This window comes from Megascapheus bottae, chromosome 19 (assembly GCF_031878675.1).
Source record: "Megascapheus bottae isolate mThoBot1 chromosome 19, mThoBot2.hap1, whole genome shotgun sequence".
NCBI lineage: Eukaryota > Metazoa > Chordata > Mammalia > Rodentia > Geomyidae > Megascapheus > Megascapheus bottae.
Genome location: NC_143527.1, coordinates 38,071,269 through 38,091,750, shown reverse-complemented (window position 1 = coordinate 38,091,750; position 20,482 = coordinate 38,071,269). Strand labels below are relative to the sequence as shown.

Below are 20,482 nucleotides of genomic sequence, written 5' to 3'. Positions count from 1 at the left end.
TGAGCAGTGGGGCCTCCTAGGGGCTCCACTCCACACTGAAGAGGGTGAGATAGAGAGATGATCATAGGATTGTGTGGTGGGGGGGGAACGACTGTTTTTTAAATGTTGCAGAGCCTATTTTCTCCTCAGAGCTGTGTGGGCTTGGCTCATCACAGCAGCATCAAAGGTTTATGGTTTTGTTGTTTGTTGTTTGGTTTTTGACTTGCTTTGTGTGTGCCAGTCCTGAGGTTTGAACTGAGAGCTGTCCCTGAGCCTCTTTTTTGCTCAAGGCTAGTGCTCTGCCACTTGAGCCACATTTCCACTTCCAGATCTATTGGTGGTTAATTCCTGCCTGGGCTGGCAGGATCCTTAGACCTCAGCCTTCTGAGTAGCTAGAATTACAGGCATGAACCATCAGTGTCTGGCAAGACAGAGGTTTCCAAATAGTCCAGGCTACTCTGGACTCTGATTTCTTCTGTCTCAGAGTTCTGAGAATAAGATCACTAACATGCACCATACTCTCCTATGCTTCTCAGGGACTTGCACATTTCTGGAAGGAGAGGAAAGGTACCTTGGTGAGACTGGAGGCACACCTCCACAGCAGGATCCTTGGTTAACTCCACATTCCAGTCAGTTCACCCCCTCCATCGCCCCCTCCACACACTCCCTCTAAGAATTAGCTTTCAGGTTTCCATGTTCCATTTTCAGAGTTGCATATAGTCTATTTCATCAAGGAAGCCCCTATTTAGACTGCACTAATGGGTGGGTTGCGCCCTCTTACCCAGTCCTCAGGAGAGCAAGCTGTAAAAGCTGCCATCCTGTCTACCCAGGATCCTGTTGCTTCTGGTGATTCCGTGCATTATCATAGCGTGGTCGTGTGTCATTTGAACAAGTGGCACGAAAGTTCCACTGCCTCCCACTCCCCACAGCTCAACTACTCACCCAGCTCCTGCTTTAAAGCAATTAAGCAAGGATTCTCTTAAAGAGGCTTTCAAAAGAAAAGCTCTGGCTTTCTTATCAAGACAGTAGGGCAGCTTGATGCACGACAAGGAAAGGGACCTAAGAAGCCTCTGGACAGCCTGGCCTCCTGCTTGATCAGACTCAAGTCAACCGGATCGTTTCTGGGACACAGAGGCAGAAAGGCTAACTTCCAGCCAAGGTAGCGGTACGATGTTTGGGGCGATTTGTTTTCTGCAAAGCCCCAACGTGTAAAGGATTCTGTCGGGAGAGTAGCTAATGGTGATTTGGGATCCTGGCCAGTCGGACCGTCCTTGGGTCGCTCTGGTGAGGTCCGGTTAGTTTCGGGGGCGCCAGCCAGCGCGCGCATATGGCAACTCGGAAAGCTGGGACTCTGCAAGCCCTGGGGCTGTGCGGGGAAGGGACAGCCACCCGCGGCGCCCCGCTTTCTAGTAGTCCCGGTGGCAGCAAGCGCACCTTTTGCATAACGGAAGGTGAAGCTGGGAGGCAGGGATACCCCTCTCCTTCCCTCCCCACCTTCCCCCGATGGCCCTCGGGGAGCCGGGCGCGCGGGCCCGGGCCGAGCGCCGGCGGGAGGGGCGGGGCGGGGAGGGCGCGAGGGGCGTGGGCGCGGCGGCCGCGCGTCCCGGCGGGCCCGGGGGCGGGGCTCTGGCGGGATTGCAGCCTCAGGCCCGGGGTGAGCAGCAGTGCGCGCGGCGGCCCGGGGTAGCGCAGAGCGGGGAGAGCGGACGGGCGGACGCGGGGCGCGGCTGCCATGGGCGTGCAGTGAGCGGCCGCTCAGGGCGACTTCCTCGGCGGCGCGGAGCTCCCTGGTTGGCGGTGCGTGTCCTCGATCACCATGAAAGGTAAGGCGCGCCGCAGACTTCGCGGGGCGCGCGGGGAAGCCTGGCCAGGTTGCACCCCGCGCGACCTTTTTTTTTGGGGGGGGGAGCGAGGCTGGAGCCCGGTGGAGTGAGAGGCGGTGGGCCCACAGGCAGGAGCCCCGGGGTGGGGGGGACCCTTCTCCCCATCGCGTCTTTTGCCAAAGTAGTTTGAAGCCTTAAGTCGTTGTTTACGAATTCCACTTCCCCACGTTTTAATTGAAAAAACCTGCCGCGAGCGAGGCGTCCCCCTCGTCGCCACCAGCAACAGCCCTCCGGGGCGCTTCTTGGCGCCCCCCGCCCTCTCCGTGGTCGTCCTCCGCGTCCACCCGCGCAGTCACCCGGCTGCCCGCCGGCCGGGACTCGGGGTGTCCCCCCGTGCGCCCTCCCCACATCTGGCAATGATTAGATGCCCGCGCAGCGCAGCTGGCTCGGGAAGTGCATTTGGCGTCTTGCTCGGTCACATCCACTCCCTGGCAGATGACTGCCCCGCGCCAGCCTGCGGGCGGGCTTCGCCCACGTGCGCTCAGGGGCTCCGGGGCGACGTCCCAGGGCCAGGCCGGGTTCCGGAGGTGTCAGATGGTGCCGGGCAGGGATGGGCTTTCCGGGGCAGCCTTCTGTTCAGTGGAAACACAGAGATGTGTCAGCAGACTCGTGATTTATACGGGAGATAAATAATCCCCCCGCCCGGCATCAAAGGAAGGCGTTGGGTCCTGGGCGGGCGTGGTGTTTACAGCGGACCCTGGTCTTGTAGGTGTGGGGCGAGGGGACGGCGTCTGCGTCCCCGGGAGCCAAGCGCGCGGACACGGCCCGGGGCTGCCTGGAGAGTCCCGCGCGCCTGGGAAAGAACTTGGGGCTCGGAAATGCAGTGCTCACTGAACTAGGCGAGGTCCTGGCGAGGTGCTCTCCTAAAGGGTCTCCACCTGGCTCGGCCAGGGGGGCGGGCTGGGCGCCAGGTGAGGGAAATCAAAGATGCGAAGCCACCCAAAGGCTGCAGAGAACGTTACAAGGCTGCCAGGAGCTCCAGAGCTCCGTTCCCATCGCCTTCGCCAGGAGCAAATCGTCGTGCCAGTCATGGTGGCTCACCGCTGTAAATCCTAGGTACTCAGGAGGCTGAGGTCTGAGGATCGCAGGTTGAAGCCAGCTCAAGCAGGTTGAGTCCCTGAAGCTCTTATTTCCAGTTAACCACCAAAGGGCTGGATGTGGGACTGTGGCTCAAGTGGTAGAGCTTTAGTGTTAAAAAAAGGAAGGAAAGAAAGAAAAAGATAAAGCCCAGGACAGTGCCCAAGTGTATACACTTCAAGCCCTACTACCGGCACCAGAAAGTCATTAAAGCCAATCGGTTTTTCAGTACTTGTGTGTGCACGTGTGCCAGTACTGGGGCTTGAACTTAGAGCCTTGAGGCACTCTCCCTTAGCGTTTCTGCTCAAGATTGGCATTCTACCACTTGAGCCACACCTCCACATCTAGGTTTTTGGTGGTTAATTGGTGATAAGAATCTGTTTTTTCTGCCTGGGCTGGCTTTGAACTACAATCCTCAAATCTCCCTCCCACCCCCCAGGAAGGATGACAGGCATGAACCACTTCTGCCTGATTCGGTTTTTTTCAACTCTTGTCATGATGGATCTGTCACTTATCTGTCCTCACATTCGTTTTGAACCCTAAAATTATACTTTGTTTTAGCTAAATAAATGACTCTTTTGTGTGTGTATGTGTACATGTGCCCATGTACACACACCACTCCTGGGACTTGAACTGGGGACCTGAGCACTATCCCTGAGCTTTCATGCTCAAGGCTTGTACTCTACCACTTGAGCCATAGCTCCACTTCTGGCCTTTTGCCAGTTAATTAATAAGGCTCTTGTGGACATTTTTGCCTGGGGTAGCTTTGGGACTTACAGATCTCAGACTCTTGAGTACCTAGTATTGCAGGCATGAGCCATTGGCATCTGGCTTGAAGACCTCTTTTATGATGGAAATATTGTAGGAGATTTAGTTACCATTAATGCATAGCTTGCCCTTGTGTCTAGTTGCAGAGATAGGAAGGGAGGAAATAACTTTTTAGTGCCTACTAGTGCAGCCAATGTATTATAACTTTTATAGGTGCAATTTTATGAACAGTCTTTTTTTTAAGTGCTAAAGTTTAAGTCCAGGCCCTCTTACATGTTATACTCCAGCTCCAAACCATGAGCAGGTATTTAAGTCTTGCATTATACATGTGGAAACTGATCTAGGAGAAAGAGGACCTGGTGACTAGATGGATGGAGTAGACACAAACAAGCTCTGTGGGTTTGTATCCTTGAGATGTTCACAAGATGCTAGGATGTTCGATGTAATAGCTTTTGGTACAGACTGGACGAAAAGTAAAAGTCAGACAACTGGGCAGCCAAATAAACCCTCAGACACAGGGCAGGACTGGGAAGAGGCAGAGCCAAGCTATTGAACCTGTGGTTTTTGAAGCCCAGCCTGGGGCGCTGTTCCTAAACAAGAAAGGAATTGGTTGGTGGGAGGCAGAGTATTCTGGAAAGGAATATACTGAGGACCCCATATTACCTTAAAACATTGTTTAGCCAAATAGAAAATCAGTAGATACTGTGGGGAAATCCCAGGGTGCGGTGCGCCACAGCGCCATCTATCGGCCGTATTTAGCAACCATCTCTGTTCTATTTCCTCCATCCTTGGTGTCCCCAAGTACCAAAATAATGACATCATCATATATTTCCAGAAGAAAACTTCTTGTCCTGTTGATGCAATATGTGAAGCCTTCCAAGCTGAGTCGAAAAGAAACACAGCTTGTTTGTGAATAGAAAAAAAGAAAGTTTGTTTGATTTTCAATTTCAGTTTTCAATTAGCTCCTAACTCCCATCAATTTGGCGGTTTGAGGTCAACAGTCACATTCTTTCAGAAGGAATCCGACTCCCCTTGAGCTGTATCATTACTAATCTCATTCCTGATTCTGATCCTTGAGGATATCTGTGTGCTATCTGGAAACAGTCAGCAGTGCTTTTTTTCTGTGTTTCAGGACAGTCTTCTTTCTCACTGTATTCCCAGGGTTTCTTGTGTTCTATTAGGCTAAGCAAATAACAGCGAAAGCATCATGTTTTCTAAAGCAAAATGAAAACAAAATAAGACCTCAGTTCTCTTCACTGATTAGGCATCAAGGTCCTCCTTTGTCCAGAGGGCAACTTTATAATCTAATTATACTTTTGACTTTTCATTAGTTTGGAGATGCTTGACATTCTTAATCTGAGGCTTAATTACTGTTAAGTATAGATCATCTTGTCTGTGGTCTCCCATGTAATTTCTCAAGATTGTTCCCATGCCTCCCTACCCACCCTCAGCCCTTGGCTATGTGGCTCATCCATGACAGTGTGACAGGAAAAGTTAGTCGATGATAGCTTTCAAGCAGTGTCATAACTGGATATCTGATCTTCATAACGTATTCTTGTTTTCATTAAAATATTCTTTCCAAACAGCTGGTACAACTGCTGCTATTGTAAATTGCTTGATCCCTGAAGGATTTGCTTGCTTGCCATTTTATTTATTTGTTTAGCTATCTGTCTTTGTATTGGAGCTTGAACAGAGGGCTTATGTGCCCTCTGTAAGCTTTTTTGCTCCAGGCTGATATCCTACTGTTTGCTTTTCACTAGCTGATTGGAAATAAGAGTCTTCAAGGACTTTTTCTCTTCAGGCCAGCTTTGAACCCCCATTCCCAGTTCTTACCCACTTGAGTAGGTAGGATTATAGGCATGAACCACCAGCTTGCTTGCTTGCCTTCAGTTGGAAACCACACATTTTGCCCTAGGTAAAGCCTGCCTGGGAGGGAAGCTCTCTGTTGGCAAGAAGTCAGGGACATCCCTGGAGGTTCTGTGACCAAAATGGTCAAATACTCTTCCTTTTGGTCAGGCAATGAATAAGTCTTCCTGAGATACTAGAGAGCTGTTGATGACTAGGAGACAAGGAACCAGGGTACTGGGTTGGAATGTAAGCGTTACAGATGGGGTGGTTGTGTACCTCATAGGTATTTCTGATGGCTACTTAATATTCCCGATGTATTTTTCTATTCAATATCTAACACTTAGCATCCACTATGCCAGCCATGTTTGATGATGGAAAAATTTGAGGTTTAGAGAGATTGCTGTGCTGGTCTGAGGGCTCCCATTTCACCAATGCAAATCAGTAGTCAAACTCAGACTGATTTCAGAGTCTATTTCTCAAAAATCTCTAGCCTACACAACGCTGCCAGGAGTGCCATTTCCAAGGCCATATTATAAGCAAAGGGACAAAGAATTTTTAGGCATTGTTCACAGAGTTTCATTCTTAGGGCCAGCAACATGGTTTTGAACCCACCATCCCCACCCTCCACCCAGGCTTGAGGGGGGTAGCTTCTCCATCAAGCTGTGATTTGATTTCTGTCTAAGCAAGCATCACTTGAAGAGCTTGAGAGAGAGAGAAAAAAAAAAGGTCCTGCTGATTGCTGAAGGGACTTTGGTAATTACATACCAGTGAAAGCCAAGGCAAACAGAAATTAGTAACCCCCATCAAGGATGTAATGGAGGTCCTCAGTACCCTCTTCACCCTGGAGTGCACCATTGTTACTTAATCAGTACTCCTAAGTATAAAAGAAATGTGGTTTTCAACACGAGAGGAGACTTAAAAGAAAATGCATTCATTGGACTTGGAAGTATTAAGCAGGACTCTTTCCTACTTCCTAAACAAGTCACTATTACAAAAATATCACATATAGTAATACATAATTTGTTTGAGCTTCATGTTCTTAGGACATACAAATAACTAAGAAACTAGGTGAAACTTAGACATGTATTACTAGTTTATACAAATTTTAAAGTCACCTATGTTTTAAAGGACAATCATCTCATGATATGTGCTTAGTGAATCTGATCAGTTTTGTTTGTCAGTATCAGAGTTTAAACTCAGGGCCTTAGGATTTGCCTGATTTTGTTTGGTTGGTGTTCTACCACTTGAGCCATGCCTCCAGACCAGTTTTTTTGCTGTCATTTTGGAAATGGAAGTTCATAGCATTTCATTCCTGGGCTGGCCTCTAACTGGAACCCTCTGGATCTCAACCTCCTGAGTAGCAAAGATTGCAGGTGTGAGCCACTGGGACCCTGGTAATTTTTTATTTGGATGGAAGAATGAATGCTGTGAAACTAGTAAGCTCAGGAAAACAATTTATCTGTCTAGGTTCCCCAATTTAATTAGGGTTTTCCTCTGTGAAAACCAAGGATACTGGTATCTACCCAGTAAAGCTGTTTTGAGGGTTAAAGAGTTGGATATAGATCCATTCTTTAGAATGGTGTCTAGCATATAAGAATTTAGGATGATTTAGTTATTGTAGTATATTATAGTACTGTGTGATCACAACCCATCTTTTCTTCCAGGAAGTAATTTAATTGCGAGCAAAGAGACAATATGTTAACTTGATCACGTGCTATAATTTAGCCTGGGGGAGGGGACAAGTGTTCAAGTCTTGATAGTAAAGTTATTTTCAATTACTGCTGTGTAGAAACCGATCCAAAGACAGGAGTGACCAGGACACTGTCATTCCTGTCACTGTCATTATTATAAAACATCAGCCCTACTGGGTGCGGGTGGCTCACCCTTGTAATCCTGGATACTCAGGAGTCTGAGCTCTGAGTATGGTGGTTCAAAGCCAATTAGGGAGAAAAGTCAATGAGATTTTTATCTCATTGTCGCTCAAAGTGCTAGAGCACAAGCCTTGAGCCAGAAAGCTCAGAGAGAGCAACAAGGCCATGAAATCAAGCCCCAAGACCAACTCCCAACCCCCAAATCAGCCCTTTCCAAAATGCAGTTTATAACTATAGCCTTTCTTACTTACAATAATAATGATAGAAAATAGATTTATTTAGATATGTCTAATTTTCCAGGAACACTGATTTTCTACAGGCAGAAATGTCCAGGTCCTGCTCATGAGGACAGAATGGTTTTAGAGATCTGTGTCTTAAATCCAGTGTCTGCTTTTATTCAGTGAGGATATGACATCAAGAAATCACAACATTAAATGAATTTGTATTAGGAAAGACATGTATACGTAAGTTTTTAACCATATGACGTCACATTTTCTTCATTAGTGGTATATGTTTTCCATTAAGCTATTTATAGTTGTGCCACCAGATTCTAACTAGTTTTTAACTTTTCCTTTAATCTTTTTTCCTCCTTTGCCTTCTCTTTTTTTCCTCCTCTTCCTCCACCTCATTTCTATCTCTACCTTCTTTTATGGTGCTTAGGATCAAACCTTGTAAGCAATGGGCAAGTTCTGTCAATGAGCTATATATTCTCGCTATCCTTCCTTCCTTCCCTCCTTCTCTTCCTCCTATTTATTTTCCTCAGGATTTAAGAGTCCATTATGGCATAGGATGGCATGGCAGAGCCAAGCAGTTCACACTATGGCACTCAGGGCAAAGGGAATCAAGAGACTGGGTACCTGGTATAACCTTCAGACATACCCCCAGGGTCTCACCTGCCCCACTTCCTACAGTTAACCCTGCCTCATCCCTTTAAGCCTCAGCTAGACTGCCTCCTCAGTTAGGCCCCACCTCCTCCAGCTAGGTCCCCCTGCTCAGGCCCTGCCTGGCAAAGTTTCTGCAACCTCCTCAAATAACTCCACCAGCTGGAGGCATTCGAAACATGAGCCTATGGGGGGACATTCCATATTCACATTTTGCCTCTGCCCCCAAAGGCTTATGGTCATCTTATAATGCAAAACACATTTAGTATATCTCCAAGAGTACCTATAGTTCTAAGTTTCAACCTTGTCAAAAATCCAGCTGGTGGCTCATGCCTGTATTCTTCTGTTCAGGAGGCTGAGATCAGTGAATCACAGTTTGAAACCAGCCTGGGCAGACAAATCTGAAGGATGTCATCTCCCCTCCAATTAACCAACAAAAAGTCAGGCTTGAGATGTGGCTAAAATGGTAGAGTGCCAGCTTTGAGCAAGCAAGCTAAGCAAGAGCTTGAGACCCTGAGTTCAAGTCCCCCAGTCCCAACACAACCCGAGTCTCAGCATGTACCTGTGTGTGTACATATATACGCACGCAGACACACAAAATCTAAATTCAGCATCTCTAGGGAAGCTCAAGATACTGTTAGCTGAGAGCACTTATTTTTCTTTTTCCTTGTTTTTTTCCAGTATAATTTTTTCATTACTAAGGTGTTGTACAGAGGGGATACCATTTTATAAGTCAGGTAATGAGTAAAATTTTTGACCATGTCACCCCTTCTTTTGCTTTCTTCTAGTTTTCCCCTCCCATCCCTGCCCACAAGAGCTAAGAGCACTTGTAAAATAAAACAAACATGCACACACACTCACACACTCTGCAAATTACATACTTCCTAGATACAGTGGACCCAGGCTGGCTTCGGACTCAGAATTTTCCTACCATCAATTCTCTAGTTATTGGGGTTCCAGGCAGGAGCCACCATACCCAGTTCTTGACAATCTCCCTGGCATGGTTAACGTAGTGGGCGTGCTCATTCACAGAGAACTTCTGTAGTTTTCTGGAAATGATAAACAAAGGTGTTGGGGTTTCTTGTTTTGCCAGTACTAACACTTGAACTTAGAGCTTTATGCTCTTACTTTCTTGCTCATGGCCGATACTCACATTGAGCCATACCTCCTCCACCCTGGCTTTTTGCTGGTTAATCAGAATTGGGCTCTCCCAGACTTTTCTGTGCAGGTTGGCTTCAAATCTCAATCCTCAGATCTCAGCCTCTTGAGTAGCTAAGGTCACAGGCATGACCTTCTGGGACCCAGCTAGGAGTCAGGATTTTAAAGGTCATTATTGCTACTTACTCTAAGATGCTGAAGCTTTTGGCTGCTGGGGAAAATCCACTTTGGCACCCACTGCTAATTTAGGGTAAAAGTAATGAAAATGTAACAAGGCATGTTATCTTTATTTTTTTTTTGCCAGTTATGGGCTTGAGCTCAGGGCCTGAGCACTGTCCTTGGACTTTCTCAAGGTCAGAGCTCTACCACTTGAGCCTCAGCACCACTTCAGGCTTTTTTCTATGTATGTGGTACCGAGGAATCGAACCCGGGTCTTCATGCATGCTAGGCAAGCACTTTAACCACTAGGCCAAACTCCCGGCCCTGGCATGTTATCTTTAATTCCACTTTTTTTTCCTTTATTCTCATTCCCACTTTTTTCCCCTTTATTCTCGCTTTTCTAGCTAATCAGATCAAGAGAATCACAGTTCAAGACTTGCATGGCCCAATCATCATCTTAAAGCTAGGTCTGGGAGAGCGGCGACAGTTATAAAATAGGATTGCTGTCTAGGCAGGCTTGAGCAAAATCAAGACGCTATTTCAAAAATGGCGGGGCGGGAGGGTTGGAGATGAACTAGAGGCATGCATATATATTACCTACGGACACACACAGAGATCAGACCCTGCTTCTGCCAAAACAGCAACAAAAACCAAACGCAGAAGCCACAACAAAATGAAACCCACCAAAACAAATAATAGCAACAAAACCCCAAAGAACTGAAGTTGTAGCTCAGGTGATAAAGTTGTTGTCTAGCAAGCACACAGATCTGGATTCAGTGGTCAACTACACACCTACAATGTGTGAGCTGTGATAAGTCCCCTGGTTTCAAGACGTGTGCATTTGGTAGAGATCACTGCGCCTCTGGCTGGACGCTGAGTGGAGGAAAGAGGATGAACCATTTGAGTGCCCAACCCAGGTTTGCTCCACAGATTGACTGGAGCAAGGAAGACAGTACGACTCTCATCTCTGTAAGCCAACTAAGCTTCACTTGAATTCATGGTCCTCTGAAATAGCAGCGCTCAGAGAATAAACCCACAGTTGCAGAATTCTGTTCTGTGGCTCTGTGCCAGTTGCCAAGGAAAGTAAAAATAAATGAAGTAGCACACTTCCAAGCAGGCAAGCCAAGTACAGGATAGCCCATAGGTATTGAATGGAAAGCCAAGGTACATCCAGGGGAGCCAAGAAGCTGTACTCTTGAAGGTCTAAATCTTCAGCATATTTTGTTAAAGCTTCAGTCTTTCCTGCAGACAGACTTCTGTCAGAAGCAGGATCAGGTTCTGGCCACTGCAAAGTGTAGAGGTCTTAAATCTCAATTAAGTCCTTAGCAATATAAGGCTGTAGCAGTTGTAACAGGATACTTGTCTTTTTCTTTTTCTTTCTCTTTTTTTTCTATGTATGTGGTACCAAAGACTCGAACCCGGGTCTTCACGCATGCGAGGCAAGTACTCTACCACTAGGCCAAACTCCCAGCCCTACTTGTCTTTTTTTGAATTAATATTTTTTTATTAGAAATCTCTTTTTTTATTGTAATTAGTAAAAGGATTACATGATATTTGCCAGATAGAAGGTGCATTAATTCACATACATTGATACCCTTTCACATGTCTTGGTACCCATTACCCTCCCCCCCACACCCCCCTTGGTTTTCCCCCCTTCCCTATCAAATTTCAAATAACCAAATACAAATAAATTCAGTATATCAGATAACAAAGTGAGATACTATACCAATATGAGATAACCAAGGGACAGCAAAGGAGATGAGAGACAACATAGTACATTAAGGACAACAATCATTTGTTATATGGCTTTTGTTTCGATATTGAATTAATATTTTTTAATTCATCTTTTGTGTGTGCCAGTACTGGAGCTCGAACTCAGGGCATAGGCACAAGCCTACTAGAGCTAGTGTTCTACTACTTGAGCCATAGCTCCATTTTGGGCTTTTTGGTAGTAAATTGGAGATAGGAGTTTCTTGATTTTTATCTGCTTCAAACATGGATCCTCATATCAGCCTCTCAACTAGCTAGGATTGCAGGTGTGAGCTACAGTTCCCTGGCTCAGTTCTTTCTTAAAATTTAGCATTAGTTGTAAAAGGAGAATTTCACTATAATTTTTCCATATATACAGTGTGGCCATTGGGATCATTTTTTTTTTTGGATTAGTTGAAAAAGAAAGTTTTATTATAACATGTCTCTACCTACAATGTATCTCATCAACCCCATTCTCTCTGTTATTCTCTCCCTCTCCTTAAAACATTTCAAAAGTTTTCATTGTTGTAAATATAATATTTTGACTATATTCCTTCTAGTTTCTCTCTCCATTGATACCCCTCCCCCGCCCTGGTGCCCAGTTTCCCACAGAGCCTGTGTGTGTGTGTGTGTGTGTGTGTGTGTGTGTGTGTGTGTGTGTGTGTGTGTGTGTGGTTTTTTTTTTTGCCTGTTGGACTTGAATTCAGGGCCTGGGCACTGTCCTTGAACATTATTTGCTCAAGGCTAGTGCTCTGCTACTTGAGCCACAGCACCACTTCACCTTTTTTCTCTGAATGGGGTACTGAGAAATCGAACCCAGGGCTTTGTGCATGTGAGGCGAGCATTCTACCACAAGGCTACACTCCCAGCCCTAGAGCCTGTTTTATTTCCTTACTGTCATTCATTTGTTTTAGTGTATATTAATTGTACCAATGGGTTTCACCATGGTATTTAATAAGTTTGGTGATCTTAGAGATTAAATCCAGAATCTCAGCATGCTAGCTTCAGCCTTTTTCTTTGTGCTAGTACTTGGGCTTGAACTCATGATTTTGCACTCTCCTTTAGATTTCTTGTTCAAGAGTGGAACTTCACCACTTGAGCCACAGCTTCACTTCTGACTTTTGCTGGTTAGTTGGAGATATGAGGCTGCTCAGGATTTGTATGCCTAGGCTGGCTTTGATCCTCAGACCTTAGCCTCCCAGTATTACACCTAGTATAATACATGGGCTTAATTTTTTGCTTTTGAAGTAGGGTCTGGCTAACTTTTATCCGACAAAAACATGAGAAATTGAAGTTCCTGGGAAACTGAAGGTGAAGAAGACAGTGGATCCAGCAAAAGATGACAAGGAAGAGAAACCAAACAAATGAATGGTAGCCATCCTTGAAAGGGTTGTGAAAACAGACTTGTCTGTTGGGAGATTTTTTTTTCAGTTGGTCTTAGTGCTTGAACTCTGGGCCTGGGCACTGTCCCTGAGCTCTTCAGCTCAGGGCTGGTGTTCTACCACTTTGAGCCATAGTGCCACTTCCAGTTTTCTTGTTGTTGATTGAAGATAAGAGTCGCATAGACTTTTGAGCCCCAACTAGTTCTGAATTGAGATCCTCAGAACTCAGCCTCCTGAGCAGCTAGTATTACAGACGTGAGCCACCTTGCCTGGCTTGTTGGGAGATTTTATGCTGCTCACTGTTGGGAACACAGCCTAAATCTGTTCTTTTGGCTTCACTATGAAATGACTCTTCTGTGATGTTTCCCTGGTCTGCAATGTCCTAGATTTGGCTACAGAGGTGATGTGGGGTGCAGGGAGGGCTGCCCCTGGCAGGGAGAGCTAACCTCTCAAAGAATCATCCAGGTGGCTAGGCTGGAAGCCTTAGTTTTCTTATCCTTGGAGATGGCAGCCATAGACTGAACTGACCATGGATTGAAAATTGAACCCATGTGGGTATTTTCCTTGTTCTTATTCTCTTAACAATATGGCACAGCTATTTCTATAGCTCTGGCAAAGTGTCAGGTACTATAAGCAATGTAGAGATAAACTATCTGAAAAGGTGTGTAAATATGTAAGTATCGTTACCATTATATAGAAGGAAAGGACTTCTTGGAGGAATTAACTTTGTGAAGGAATAAATGAATACATTTTTAAAGAGAGGCCACCAAAGAGTGTTTCCTTTGTGAATAGACAATGACCCAGCCTAGTCTGATAGATAGGGTTCACAATGAGAGATGAGAAACCATACAGGACAGATGACTCATGAAAGCAGAGACAGAAAGGGCTTGATTGAATGCTCTAATCTCTGACTTAAGAAACCTACTTTGATGATGCTTAAAAAAAAATCTAAGTGCTAAATCCACACCAAAGGTTTCCTACCTGTTCTCTGAATAAAGAAGCACTTATAAAATGCAAAGGTGTCACAGCTTTCCATTCTTTGCTACAAATAGTTGTTCCATGTTGTGAGAGCATTCCTATACTCCTTGGTTTCTCCTTCACGATACAAGATACAACCTGGTCATGTCCCATTTGGATGTTAAGAAAGACTGGCATGGAGGTTTGTTTCCCCCTTCATGATCTGTCTTGAACACCAGTCAGTGTCTTAAGAGACTGTGACTTACTCACCCCTGAGCCTAGGGCCCAATAGTCTGTGACCCTACAGTAAGGGCTGACAGAGCCTCTGGATGAACTGTCCAAAGAGAACAAGCTCAGGGCCAGGTCCTAGTGTTGGCCAAACCAAGGATAGAGACAGCCCAACTTACAATTGTTGGACTTAATGATTTCCCAATAGCTTTTTTGACTTTATGGTGGTCCAAAAGGAAATACACAACTGGGTAACACCATGCTTCCTGCTTTACCTTTGGAACATTTCTCAGGCTAGTGATAGGCACTGCAATTCTCTGTGGCCATTTTGAGCAGCAGCGGTGAGTTACAGTCCAGCGATCACAGAGGGCCACACCTGGACTCTACAACCACAGCACTCTGCTGGGATGTTGGCTTGGTTCCTTCAGAGCATCTTCAACTGATAATGAGGATGTAGAGGAGTACCTCTGTTTGCTTTGGCACTCATTCCCTCAGCAAGGCTGCCTATGGAAGTGCATTCATTGGGAACCATCTTTTGGGGAAGGGTTTGGATGTCATGGAAAGGGTTATACTGGATTCTGGGATGCTGCCCGAGTTGGTGGGTGCTATGACATCTGGAAGGGCCAGCTGGTTACTTATTCTGTGATTCATTCAACAACATGTATTCATTTGTTTGCTCATTTCACATTTTTTTAGACACAACAAAGCAAGATTGTCTTCATTCATGTAGGACATGATTATTTTCATAGAATTTCCTGTATCATATCAACAGAAAAAGCTTACTAATCTCATCAGAGTAAAGGCCAATATTCATTCATTCATTTATTCATTTAGATCATGGGACTTGAACTCTGGGCCTGGGTACTGACCCTGGGCTCTTCAGCTCAAGGCTAGGGCTCTACCACTTTGAGCCACTGGTCTACTTCCAGGCCAATATTCAAAAATTCAGTTCATTTCTATACATGTGCAACAAGCAGCTGAACATGATCCAAAATACTGAATATGCTCATATCAAATTGAACAACACATTCTAAGATCTTGGTGGAGAAAAAAAAATATTCCTAAGAGAAATTTAAATAGACCTAAACAAACGGAGGCAAATGTAATTTTCATGGATTGGAAGGCTCGGTTTTGTAAAGATGTCAATTTCACTGAATGAATTCGCATACATTATCGATACAAGGAGCTTTCACTTTCGACATTTATTAAGCCTTTGCACCAGGTACCATTCTAGGCAGTCAGGGAGGTTATTTGTGGATAGGAGCGGGCACTACTGAGGTTGAGTCATAAGACATGGAGTGGTGCGGTGGTCTGGAAAAGTGTCTTGTTAGTGAAGATCAGAATCAGAAGTTACAATGAAAACAAAGAGAACACTAGTTCTGCCTCAGGATAGCGAGTGTGGAGATTGTGTGTTCTTGCCATAAGGGGAACATGTTATTTGGGATCCAATCAGTTCATCTCTGTACCAAGTCTGTGCTGAACCTCAACACTGTGTTGTGTTGTTTTTTTTTTTTTTTAATTCTACAGACGACTTCGCAGAGGAGGAGGAGGTGCAGTCCTTCGGTTACAAGAGGTTCGGTGAGTTCTAGCCAAGTTTCGCTCCTTCTCTTTGCTCAGTCTGGACTGCAGAAAAGTCCCTCAGAGATGATGGGGGGAGCAAGACTGCTGGCCAGTCAGCGTGCACACATACATGGGAACATCTCTGGCTTTGGTTGGAGGGTGAGCTTTCTTATAATTGGTTGATGATTGAGCACAGCTCAGAGCCAGTGCGATGAGCTGGAGAAGCAGTGCAATGGTTACAGATCTCATGAACTACCGTAGCAGAAAAGGGAAAGTGGCGATGAGGACTTCTCTGTTGAGTATCTTTCCATCTGTGGCTCACGCCTGTGTTTATAACAGTATTTGTTTCACAAGTGCTTTGTGGTAGGTTAAGTGACAATCCTTATCCCTAGAACCTGTCTACTATGCTATGTGGCAGAAAAGATGTTGGCTTAATTTTTAAATATGACATATTCAAGGTATATTGCCCCAGAACAATTTCCCCACAAATATTATTAATGTAAACAATAGTCTTTGGTTTCCATAATCCTGTAGTTATATAGATCATAAGTCCAGTTAATCTGGCTAAAGTCTTCAATGGCCAGTCGCAAGGAACTGGCAGAGATGTGTTCTTCTGAAGGCACTGAGTGTGCATGTACTTGTGTATACTTTCAGGCTCACACAGACTGCTGGTCAGATTTGGTTCATTGTGTTGTAGGATGGAAAAGATCTTGCTGGCAAAAAATATATTCTTGCAAAGGTGATGAAGTTGAAGAGAAATTATGATCCTGGGTCATGCAGATGGGCCCTAGATGCTACCGCAAATGTCTTTTAAGAGGAAGACATGGAAATGAAAAAATACAAGAGCAAAATTTCAAATAATAAGAGAGGGATAGATTTGGTTGCGGAGAGAAGGTGATGAGATGGTAGAATGGGGCTCTCAGGAACATCGTGGAGGATGGATTCTTCATTCAGGAATGCTGACGGCTTTCTAGAAGCTATAAGAGGTACCGGACATTGATTATTCCTTCAGAGCTTCCAAAAAGAGAACAGCACACAACACTTTTATTTTCATTAAGTAAGGCTAATGTCAGGCTTCTGCCTTCCAGAACCACATTTGTGGTGATGTGTTACAGCAGCCACCAGGAACAAATACCTACTGCGCCACCTCCAGGGTGGCTTCATAAACTTGTCTTCTCTGCTTTGGTCTGCTTTGCAAACTCTTCAGTTTAGTTGTAGTGAATGCTGGAGTTTCAAAGAAAATTCAAGAGAACTGAGGATTCTCTGACCAGCTAGCTAGAGTCTTGGTGAGAAGGAATGGGGAATGATAGAAAAGTGTCTGTGTGTCTGCCTGCCTGCCTGCCTGCCTGCCTGCCTGCCTGCCTGCCTGCCTGCCTGCCTGCCTGCCTGCCTGCCTGCCTGTGTCTCTGTGTGAGAAAGAGAGAGAGGGAGAAAGAATATGAATGAGAGTGAGTCTATTTTCTGTTGCTTTTAAAAAAATCCTGGCTGGACTTTGATTCCAGTTAACAACCCCCAGCTGCTCTGGCTCCCTTCTTGTTTTAGTATTTTTCCTTCTGGAAACAGACGGCTGTATTTCTTTCTGGGAAAAGAAGTAGGGCTCTAATATGGGAATGTGGTGGCACCAGGCCCATAGCTTTTCCATTCATGCCCTCACAGAGCAGCCTAGACCCTGTCCTTTCTCTCACTGCCCTGCATACTCTTGTTCTTTACATTATCGTTTCTGGGTTGGTACCCCATGGTGGTTGTTCTGATTGCCTCTGGGGGACTCACTAAAGGGTAACAAGAGTGTAGATGAAACCAAGAATTACAAAGGAAAACAAACCAGAAAGTATAAAAAGGCAGAACTGCGAGGACATTTGAACCTTACAATATAAACGTTGAAAGGTCTTCCTCTGTAGCTTGGAAATTAGTCGAAATACAGAGAACAAACAGAAAACATTTCTTTAAAAAGGCGACTTTGAGGGGCCGGGAGTTTGGCCTAGTGGTTCAAGTGCTTGCCTAGCATGCATGAAGACCTGGGTTCGATTCCTTGGTACCACATACATAGAAAAAAGCCAGAAGTGGTGCTGAGGCTCAAGTGGTAGAGCTCTAGCCTTGAGAAAGACCAAGGACAGTGCTCAGGCCCTGAGCTCAAGCCCAGGACTGGCAAAAAAAAACAAAAAGGGCGACTTTGAGAGTGTTTTTTAATATAGATCACTATACTAGTTAAATACAAGTGGAGCTTTGGTAAAAGTAAAATGTAAAAATCTAGTATATTTCAAAATATTAATTTATGGGATAAAATTATACATGGGAATTGCCCACTAATGACTCAGAATGCCCAGTCCTAGAATTCAAGCCTCAGCACCAGAATCAGTCAGCTAATCAGACAAGGCTGACTTATCCTTTCCCTCCCTTGGGACTTAGTATGGTTAGCACTCAAGACATTTTTGTGTACCATAGAATATCAAAGTATAAGGAAGAAGAAAAGACTTGAAACTTCATTCCTAGTCTCTGATTTGGCCCAGAATGATGGGTTTTATTTCTGCAAAAGTAAGCTGGATAACAAAGATTTAGTTCTTGTCTAATTTTATGTAAATATGTAAATTATGTAAATATAACAAGCACAACTTGAACTTAGCCGATAGGTGGGCTAGGGGTTAATTGTTCTCAGGACAAAGGGGCATTATTGTAGCAAATCATTTCTGGCGGGGCTTGTTTCCAGTTATTAATATAATTGTTCAGCAGTATTTGCTAGATAAAGTCAAGATTGTTTACATCATACTACTGTACAGGATTAGAATAATGAACCAATACTGTGATCTCCAGTAATCAAGCCCAGTAGTACATTCATGTAATACAATCATTCCTTCTTTGTTCAGAGACTCATCATTGCATTTTTACTCTCAACCAGCTTTTCTATTTTTCTTTCAGTTCTTCCATATGTCAGAGTTGCCAGCCATCCTCAGAGTTCTTGCAGGTTTCTGGAAATGAGACAAACTCTAATGGTTCTACCACTCATTTGTTTCTGTGATGAAAGCTTCCATGAAGAGGAGCTTGCAGAGTTAATTAAGTGAGCTTTTTAAAGCTCAAGTCAGACTTTTTGGGTCAACATTTCTAGGCCTCGGTCTGCTGAACTAATTAAGGTGTAACTATGGTTACAATTTGGCAGAATTCTTTTACTGAGACATGAAGCACACCGTCTGTTCTTTCATTTATTTATTCATGTGTTTGTGTATTTATTTATTTTGGCAATGTCTTACTACATATATGTAGCCCAGGCTAGACTTGAACTCAAGATCCTCCTTGAAACTGCCTATAGAATGTTAGAGATCAGATCCTTCCTTCCTTCCTCCCTTCCTTCCTTCTTTCCTTCCTTCTTTCTTCCTTCCTCCTAGAATAAAATACTTAGAAGGATACCATTTTTTTTCCTTTTGCTTTTTTGGTGGTACTGGTGTTTGAATTTGGATAATTATGCTTGCTAGGCAAGTAGTCTATCCTTTGAGATACATCCTAGGCCTTTTTGCTTTAGTTATTTTTCAGATAGGATCTCCTGTCGATAGTCAAGCAGGCCTTGGCTGACATCCTCTCATTTATACCTTCTTCTTAGCTTGGATGATAAACAGAGACCACACCCATCTATTAGTTAAGATGGTGGTGGGGGAGGGGGAGATAATCTTTGTTCCCAGGTTGGTCTTGAATCATGATCTTTCCAGTTTCTGCCTCCCAAAATAGCTGGGATTACAGGCGTGAGCCACTAGAACTTGCTAGACCCCACTAGAATCTATAGTGATGCCTTTCTGCTTATTTCCAGCTTACTACTCTCTATACTACTACTGCTGCTGCTAGGTACTAGTGGCTCACACCTGTAATTCCAGCTACTCCAGAAGCTGGGGGATGGAAATTCAAAGCCAGCTTAGGCAGGAAAATCCTTGAGATTCTTATCTCCAATTAACTAGTAAAAAAAAATCCTGGGCTGGAAGCTTGGCTAAAGTTCACCAGCTGTGAACAAATAAGCCAAATAAGAGTTGGAGGCCTTGAGTTCAAGCCCTGGAACTAGCCCACACCCTGCTGTTCCCATCCCCACCAAATCATACAGACACTGGAATCCTTACATCATGCTTCCTAAAACTGACTGCTCAGCCCCCTGGATGTCCCAGGTGCACTCTCTGGAGTCCCACACGGCTTCTGCCTGTGCTGGGGCATCTCTAGATGAACTTGATCACTGATTGGTTGCTTGCTGTGGGTTCTGTGTGATTTCTGCCTTATAAACTCCTATAATAATAGAGCTCTAAGTTGGAATGATGGAGGGACATGAGAGACAAAGTTGAGCTTCTACAAAGTGTTGGGTGGATTTCAGTATTCACAGTGAGCAAGTATGGGTGACTGAAACATTTGTTATTTGAATCTGACAATGACAGCTTGGACAGATCTGCTTCCTTGAGGCTGGGGGAGAGGGAATAGTAATGGCTGAGAGAGGAGGATGTCAAACGTTGCAGATTGTGTCACAGGAAAAGGAAGAGTTCTCTTTGTAGAAGAACTTGAGTATTTAATAAAAGCCAAGTGGAAAAGTTGTAGAGGAACTACTGAACAGTTAGATATAATATCCTAGCCCAGGGGAGATATATTATAATCCCAGGGTGATATAATCAGATGTCTTTCCCTTCTTTGAAGCATGTCCTTGAATAGTTTTGTTTACCCATAACTTTATGGGTCTTATAGCTGGAACTTAAACAAACATAGCTCTTCTAGTATTGGGATTTGAACTCTGGTCCTCAGGCTTGCTTGGCAGGTGCTTTTACCACTGAGTTTCATCGAACGTGGCTTCTTTTTTTCCTTGAAAAGATTTAGTAAAAGAATCATTTATATATTGCATATCTATGTGTGTACACATGCATGTAGATACATGTGATATGGGTATAACATGTGATATACATGTATATAACATATAGATGCGTATATATACATGTGTGTGTGTGTGTAATCCTCTGCCACAGCCTCCC

The 20,482-nt window shown here is 44.6% G+C and overlaps 1 protein-coding gene across 1 annotated transcript in view; it reads left to right on the top strand.

The window, feature by feature from the left end:
- Positions 1–1,643: 1,643 nt before the first annotated feature.
- Colec12 (collectin subfamily member 12) overlaps positions 1,644–20,482 on the top strand; it is a 153,454-nt gene continuing 134,615 nt past the window's right edge. Inside the window, exons 1-2 of the mRNA XM_090353364.1 lie at positions 1,644–1,802; positions 15,468–15,518. Of these exons, the coding sequence (XP_090209490.1) occupies positions 1,796–1,802; positions 15,468–15,518 (58 nt within the window). The 5' untranslated portion in view covers positions 1,644–1,795. The remainder of the gene's footprint in view (positions 1,803–15,467; positions 15,519–20,482) is intronic.